The 8,488-nt window shown below is 36.7% G+C and overlaps 1 protein-coding gene across 1 annotated transcript in view; it reads left to right on the top strand.

Annotated features, from left to right (window-relative positions):
* areg (amphiregulin) overlaps nt 1-7,830 on the top strand; it is a 12,429-nt gene extending 4,599 nt beyond the window's left edge. Inside the window, exons 4-5 of the mRNA XM_016449740.1 lie at nt 7,483-7,577; nt 7,733-7,830. Coding sequence (XP_016305226.1) covers nt 7,483-7,570 — 88 coding nt within the window. The 3' untranslated portion in view covers nt 7,571-7,577; nt 7,733-7,830. The remainder of the gene's footprint in view (nt 1-7,482; nt 7,578-7,732) is intronic.
* Nucleotides 7,831-8,488: the final 658 nt, after the last annotated feature.

The raw sequence follows: 8,488 nt of genomic DNA, 5'->3' as shown, positions 1-8,488 counted from the left end.
CGGCCGTGCCTTTCTCAAGCCCGTCCACCGTTCCTCACTCCCGGCCTCCGCTCACTCTAGCCCACCGTGTGTTTCGTGTTTGTCAATCAAGTGTTGAGTGTTCGTCAAATGCAGACATGGTTTTATGTTTACGCGGCGCGATGCAATGCGCGTTTCAGAAAGGCGGGGCATAGAGGAGAAACAATAATGTACAATATGTGGAAAATAATGTGTTTTTTGAACCTTAAACCGCATAAACACGTTTCATTACACCAAATACACAAAATAATGTTCTTTTTAGCAACATCATATGACCCCTTTAAGAGAACGTTCCATTGTATCATTTGTAAACATTATGGGAATGTTGCTTTTGAATGTTTTCTGTAGTAACATTTAAAAAATGTTAGATGAATGGGCAAATAAAATGTTCCATGAACCATGTACAAATGTATTCATTTTGTGCTAACTTTTGAGAGCATTATTAAAGACCCGATAACTTTAACACTCTAACATTACTGGAGGAATGTTTGTTCAGAACTTTGAGTGAACCATGCCGTACTTGATTGCAGCTCTGCTCAGTCTGGACATTCATAAACCAGCTTCACATGGTGTATCTTGGGATGCTTTTGAAGGAGTTCATGTGTAATCTGGATACATTATGAAGCATTTTTTTAAACTTACCTATAAAAAAACATTTAGTATTGTGAAGAAATTCATATGCACTATTTAGGTCTATAATTGTCTCTTAATTTTAAGCATTTACGCAGAAGGAATACAGTAAGGAAGGAATACATACGGTAAGGAATACAGTTTGACCCAGTCATTACTATTATGATCAGGGCCCTAAAGCGACAACATTTCAGTAATATTAAAGGATTTGTTCACTTCCAGAATAAGAAGTCTGTCTTTCTGTCTTCAGTCGCAAAGAAATTAAGGTTTTTGAGGAAAGCATTCCAGGATTTTTCTCCATATAATGGACTTCAATGGTGCTCAACAGGCTGAAGGTCCAAATTGCAGTTTCAGTGAAGCTTCAAAGGGCTCGACACGATCCCAGCCCAGGAATAAGGGTCTTATCTAGAAAAATGATCTGTCATTTTAAATAATAATAAGAATTTATATACTTTTTAACCACATATGCTCGTCTTGCTCTTCGTCTGTGTACTTCGTCTGTGTACATTCAAAAAGTTAGGGTAGGGCGAAAAATTAATTAATCTCATTTTCCTCCAACTTCAAAATCCTCCAACATGGTTGTTTTACCTTTTTTTTTTTTTTGTAAAGGGAGTTTGACTTTCTTCTTCTTCTTGTTGCTTTACGGCGGATCGCAGACTTATAAGTGCACTACCGCCACCTATATCTCAAATGGACCATTGACACTATCTACAATCTCCTGATTAACCTACCAACCCACATACAAACACCCTTGATTCTTGTACCCGCTTAGAGTCTTCATAGAGCTTCATTCGGCGCTGCGTGTTCAGTTCCTCCGTCCACCCTCAGCCCTCTTTATGCGGGATTTGGAGAGAGAGAGAGAAAAAAAAAAACACTTATACTTGCTTGTTCAAACCAGTTCTTCCCAAATACTGTAACAATAATAGATACAAATGCCTACCTTTGGTATCTATGTCCCAATACTGCTGCCATAATTTCCAAATATTCATTTTGATAATTGATTTAGTTTCTGACCTACTAAGAGGAATCTGAATATCAACTATTTCTCATTCTATGGCCTTTTTTGCTAAATTATCTGCCTCTTCATTACCTCTCAACCCAATATGAGCCGGTACCCACAGAAACTGAACTTTTATACTATTTTGCTTAAGTGAATATTTTTATGTATAGTTTCACAAAACTGAAGTCAAACCATTCTGTTTTTGCTTCAAATTTCGAAATTATATGATCTAATTTAGATTAAAAATTGTTCATGCTGCATGTATGCAGCATCTTTGTTAGGATCATGATTAAAATGCAGTTGTTGCCTCTAATTTTAAATGGAAAGAGCACAGACAAAGCCTTAGTTTGTTTATATGAAGAGATTTATTTTATTTGCGTTACTTATTTATTTGATTTGGGGCTTGTTTTAAAATTTCAATTTAGTTTTGTTATTTACATTTACATTATATTTCAATTTTGTCATTTAGCAGACGCTTTTATCCAAAGCGACTAACAAATGAGGACAATAGAAGCAATCAAAACCAACAAAAGAGCAATAATATGCAAGTGCTATATTAGTATATTATTATAGTGTTATATTTCAATTTGACAAAGAAATGTGCAGCATTTTGTCCAAGCAATAATAAAAGGAAACATTTAATTTATAATTTGTCTTAAATCTCGTTTTGTTAAAAAAAAAAAAGTGAATCGAATCGAATCGTGAGTTGAGTGAATCGTTACATCCCTATCTCCATACCTTGACCCCATATATTCCCTTACATCATATACCTATTGAATATATTCGTAAGCCCCTTCCTTTTGCCTTCTTTCTAATAAACTAAGATCAACTTTTGGTTGGGGCATAATAACCCACACTGGCACTGGAGATAAAGGAATTATTGGAGCATATCCTACATCTTCCAGTCTCATATCTCTTACTAATTTCCCCACTCTCCAACCAAAACTATTACACTCTTTCTTCTCGTGTTCCCAACTAGGTCTTAACACTTTCTTTGTAGGGTGATTTCCACTCTGACCTCTTAAATTTGCCCAATAGGATACTATTAACTGTTGTCTTCTTATCTGTAATGGCATTTCTCCCATCTCTGTTTTCGCACACAACCACGTGACTGCTTCGTATTCTGATTCAAATAACGCGAACCACTTGCGCAGTTTCAAGTGCCACTCACGTCTTTGAAAAGAATAAATCATAATAAGAATAAATATTTGCATACATACATGTGTAGTGTTGTGCATGTTCATTTTGTATTAAAGGGGTCCTATTATGCTTTTTCACTTTTTTAATTTCTAGTACACCCCCAAAACAAAATCAAGACTTTGTAAAAAAGCATAATAGGACCCCTTTAATTCCTGGTTCACAGACACTTTAACTGACCATTCTATGATAATCTTCGGTTATTTTGATAATAGCCTATATATGCCTACAGCCTTGCCTATTTGTACCACAAATTTATTCACAGACTCATTTATTCATATTGTGTAATACAATGACTGAAATGGACTTATTTATATAGACTTCATATTTTCTTTGCTTTATACAGGTTCTCATAGCACAAGCTAATTTATTATCTGAAACGGTCCAAAAATGGCTGGGTCGTCTGGGACGCAAAGGCAGCTTTTTCCACCTTTTGACCACAAGATGTCGTTAGTGTGCACCGTCTTGAAAAGCTTCGAGTAATGAACCTTTTTACGATACAGTTGAGGGGAAAGCCTCGGTGCTTCGCAAAGCTTAATTTTTCCATCACTAAAAATTATCTACAGATACGATATATCGTACGTCTGGCAACACTGCATTGTACCAATAGACATGTTTATTATTACTAAATTAGTAAGGCTAATTTTGCAGTTATGTGCTATTCACTTTCACACTGTTGCTAAAGATATTTACTTTGCACGCTCTTCATATTACAGTCCTAAAAAAGATGACAGAAAATTTACTCACGATTGCTGTCCTGCGGCAAAACAGAGGGCAGTTGCGTTTTAGATCAATTCTGAGTGAGCGCGCGTCAGTGGATGGTGAAATATTGCCGCGGACAGACGCCGAACGGCGCCGCCGGTGTGCCTACACTCATAGAAAATAAAGTATTTGAATTTTAAAGACATGGTGCGACGCTGCGCTTCTCATCCGGTGCGCGACCGCCTGAAACGCTATTTTTTTCACCTCCGTGCCCAAACGTCTCTGTTTGGGCTTCCGAAAGCAGCATAATAGGACCCCTTTAATTCCTGGTTCACAGACACTTTAACTGACCATTCTATGATAATCTTCGGTTATTTTGATAATAGCCTATATATGCCTACAGCCTTGCCTATTTGTACCACAAATTTATTCACAGACTCATTTATTCATATTGTGTAATACAATGACTGAAATGGACTTATTTATATAGACTTCATATTTTCTTTGCTTTATACAGGTTCTCATAGCACAAGCTAATTTATTATCTGAAACGGTCCAAAAATGGCTGGGTCGTCTGGGACGCAAAGGCAGCTTTTTCCACCTTTTGACCACAAGATGTCGTTAGTGTGCACCGTCTTGAAAATCTTCGAGTAATTAACCTTTTTACGATACAGTTGAGGGAAAGCCTCGGTGCTTCGCAAAGCTTCATTTTTCCATCACTACCGTACCAACTAGGTCTTAATACTTTCTTTGTAGGGTGATTTCCACTCTGACCTCTTAAATTTGCCCAATAGGATGGAGTTTGACTTTCTTTGCACGTTCACTTTGTAAACACTCACTGGGTCGCTATTTCCGCCTACGTCACGCGTGACCTTTCCTACGTGACTACGTAATGCGTAAAGTCGAGCTAGTGCAAGACGAGCATTTGTGGTTAAAATGTATATACATTTTTTTTTTTTTAGAAAATTACTGATTGTTTCACTAGATCAGACACTTATTCCTTGGCTGGGATCTTGTAGAGCAGGGGTCTCCAACCTTTTCTACACCACGGACCGGTTACGTTTGGAAAATATTCTCGTGGACTGGCTGGACCCGAGGGGGGGGGGTATGGGGATATATATATATATAGCCTAATATATATATGTATCAGGCTATTATATAGTATTATAATAGCATTATATAGTGGTTCAACGCATTATATTGTGTTTTTTTATTAGTCACAGATTGGACTATTTTTTTTGGACTGTTTTTTCGGATAAGCAAGAAAAAAAAATATTTGTTGAGCGCCATTGAAGTCCATTATATGGAGAAAATCCTGGAATGTTTTCCTCAGAAACCTTAATTTCCTTCCGACTGAAGACAGAAAGACATGAACATCTTGGATGGCATGGGGGTGCGTAAATTATCAGGAACTTTTTATTCTGGAAGTGAACAAAAAGTGAACTCCTCTGAGGTCACTACACTACAAATTAGACGCTAGTTAGCACCAGTTGTCTTCTTGTGTATGAAATAAAAGCGAGATTCCGAGAGACCCGAAAGTAGTTCCGGTTTCTTACGCGGATGAGCGGAATGATGTAGCGTTGATGTGGGTGTAACGGAGGCCAGCGGTAGGTGCTGTGCAGGTAAACCTCAAGTATGATGAGGGGCGTAACATTTCCATCACACGCTTGAGGTATTCGGCCAATCACAACGCACTGGATAGCTGGCCAATCAGAGCACCGATGAGCTTTGTAAAAATCGACGCATTTCAGAAAGGCGGGGCATCGAGGAGAAACAATAATGTACAGTATGTGGAAAATAAAGTGTTTTTTGAACCGTAAACTGCATAAACATTTCATTACACCAAATACACAAAATAATGTTCTTTTTAGCAACATCATATGACCCCTTTAAATAACTGTAACTTCTACTCATAGGTCTTCAACCCTGCTCCTGGGGACCCACTGTCCTGCAAAGTTTATTTCCAACCTGCTTCAGCACACCTGGCCTGTGACTTTAGAAGTGATCTTGAAGACCTTGATTAGCTGGTTCAGGTGTGTGTGATGATTAGGGTTGGAGCTAAACTCTGCAGGTCCCAGAAGACAGAGCTACTAAATACTTGCCATGTTGCTGGTTGTGACTGAAATATAGTAGTTTAAAACCATTACATGATATTATATTTAACAGATTATTAGTTGATAAATGTATTTTAAATAGTTAGAAATGTCATTACATTTTAAGTCATATATTTTTGCCTCAAATATTCATGTTGGAAAATACATCAGCTATACTGATCATGTTTGTTAATGACAAATATTAAGAAGTGCTACCATATTAACACATTTATACTGTAGCATGATAAACAAACCAGTTAAAAGTATCTCAAACGTCAGTGGTTGATTTAGTTGTGCAAGGACTTTTAATTGTTTTCTCAAGACTAGAAACAAGTCAACTGTGACCTCTTCTGGTCATAGAGCGAACAGACATGCGCGATCTGGAAATACATGTACATACTGTATATGAAGCTGTACTTCTTTGCGTGCCTATTTAGCCTTGTGCTTTAGTTTGCAGCACCTGAAGGATGTGCTCGTTACGGTAAACATTCAGAAGGCGGGACCCGCTTTGAAACAGCAACATTAAATGGTTTAATTACAGGTGAGTGACAATTCAACTATATCAATGAGGCTAGCATTTTGCTGCCTGTCTTGACTGATGGACTAGAGCAGGCTATATGGGACGTTGAGGTTATGGAGGCCCCATCTCAAAGCCCGAGGCCCTAGCCTAGGCAATTGCCTGCTCCGCTATAACTATTAATTAATAATAATAATAAAAAAAAAAACTTTAATAAAAACACTTTTTATCCACTTTACAAGCACAAGTGATGAAAAATTGATCTAGTTATAAATATTTATGTGTATTAATAATAATAATAATGATTATTATTGTTGTTATTATTATAGTCTTACTTTATTAGTAAAACTAGAATACCAAAATGAAAACTCTACTATTTAACTACCAGTTCAACTCTTGCAATAACTCAGCTGAGGAGGAATGAGATGAGGGCTGCGTTCAGCCCCGACAAAACGGTGCAAAACGGTGCTGTGCAGGTAAACCTCACTCCCCTGATCTCAAGAGACGCACTAGCGACTGACGCTAGTGGCTGCAGTCTTTAGCCTCCTTGTTAGTGCGTCCGCCTCCTATGCCAGAGACTGGGGTTCGAGACCCACTCGGAGTGAGAACGAGGTGTGGGGGAGAGGACCCAGGGGAGAGGGGTTACATGGGCGACAGGTGATCGGTTGTTTATGAATGATTCGAATCACATTTTCTGAAATAAACCCCCAGACGATAATTATAATGGTTGCTACGGATCTGATTATACAAAATTAAGCTCGCTTTAGGCTACAGGTTGTGTTGCGTGTGATTTAACCGTATGCATTTTTGTTGAGAAGATCGGATCATTTTAATGACTCGGATCTTTAAATATCGTTCCACAGAATGAACTTTAGTCAAATCATTTCATTCATTTGAGGTAATTAAGCTAAAATGTTATATTTTTAAACAACCAAATTCCGCGAACACTTCCAGATACATCCTCCATCATTTTCCGAATTAGAAATTCATTATAATGCAGCCGAATATAAATCGTAAGAAACATAAATGAATATAGTTCACCTCCCAAGTCTTTCGTTTATTTCTCACGTGACATAATCTTTTATGAACGTTTTCGTGCTTGACCAGTCAGATTTGATTTATTTTTATTTTTTTTACTGTAATGCAAATTCAACATATAAGAAGACATAGGCCTAACAACATACTCATTCAACTATCCAGCAAAGTACAATGGAAAGAAATTACATTATAAGAAATTTTAAGAAATAAGAGTAGATTTGAGTATTCGGCAGAACCATGTAGGCCTACTAAATATGTTTTTTTGTTGTATTGATTTTATATTCCAGCAATAGAACACATCAGCGCTTTCAGGCGGCGTTCCTGAGCTCCACTAATGAGAGAGAGAAACTAGAAAAGAAGAACATTATGGTGTGAAGAGGAAGTAAGATCAAGTCTTTATTTATGGGTTGCTAAATATAAGATTTTTAGTGTGGTGTTTGCCATGTGTATATACAGTAAGATTTTTAGTGTGGTGTTTGCCATGTGTATATATATATATATAATATGACATAAAATAATAAATTGTTTTTGTTTCAGGTAGAAGTCATGCTGTCGTCACTGGCGTGGCGTGCACTACAGATATATTGCACATAGAATAATATAATAAAACCTATTGTAATAATATATTTATTGTTTGTACCTATTTATTAACAAATTATACAATTTCCTTAGTATTTTGTGTTTATTTTGATAAAAAAAACGAATGTTTATTTGATATGTGATATTCATGTACACATGTACACATATGAAATAAAGGACACTCATAAAATATGTCTTTCTTTTATTAATTTTCTTCCTTTTTCTTTTTCCAGGCATTCTTATAAAACATTAAGAGTAATAGTTATATCTGATATAACTATATGATGGCAATATTTTGCAGTGCAACCCTAAAAAAAAGAGGACAGAGGGTTGGGATCTTTCTGTTTTCTTAAAATTGTTCTGTTTTCTGAAACAAAGTAGGACCAGAAATACCAGACGAGCCACCATAATGGAAAGGATTAATGCTGTTTTTTTTAAGTAGCCTATAAGGAATTAATATTTAAGTCTTTAGACAGTATGTCAAAGAGGTGAAAGCAATAATCTTACAGCTATGAGTGTTATTCACATATGAAAGCAGACGTCCGCTGCAGTCATTTTGAAGCCTGATCAGGTGGAGTCTGTGGTGCCTCTCCCTGCAATTTTCTGCAAAGTTTCCTTCTCCCACTCATCTTTAATCTATGTTTCATAACATAATAGATTATATAAGAACAGATCAATTTGGAGGTGAGAGTGTTTGATCAACAAATGTTTGGT

The sequence above is a fragment of the Sinocyclocheilus anshuiensis genome, unplaced genomic scaffold (assembly GCF_001515605.1).
Source record: "Sinocyclocheilus anshuiensis isolate Anshui unplaced genomic scaffold, SAMN03320099.WGS_v1.1 scaffold433, whole genome shotgun sequence".
In the NCBI taxonomy this organism is placed as follows: Eukaryota; Metazoa; Chordata; class Actinopteri; order Cypriniformes; family Cyprinidae; genus Sinocyclocheilus; species Sinocyclocheilus anshuiensis.
Note: the sequence above shows the minus strand (reverse complement) of the source record. Positions and strands in the feature narration are given on the sequence as shown.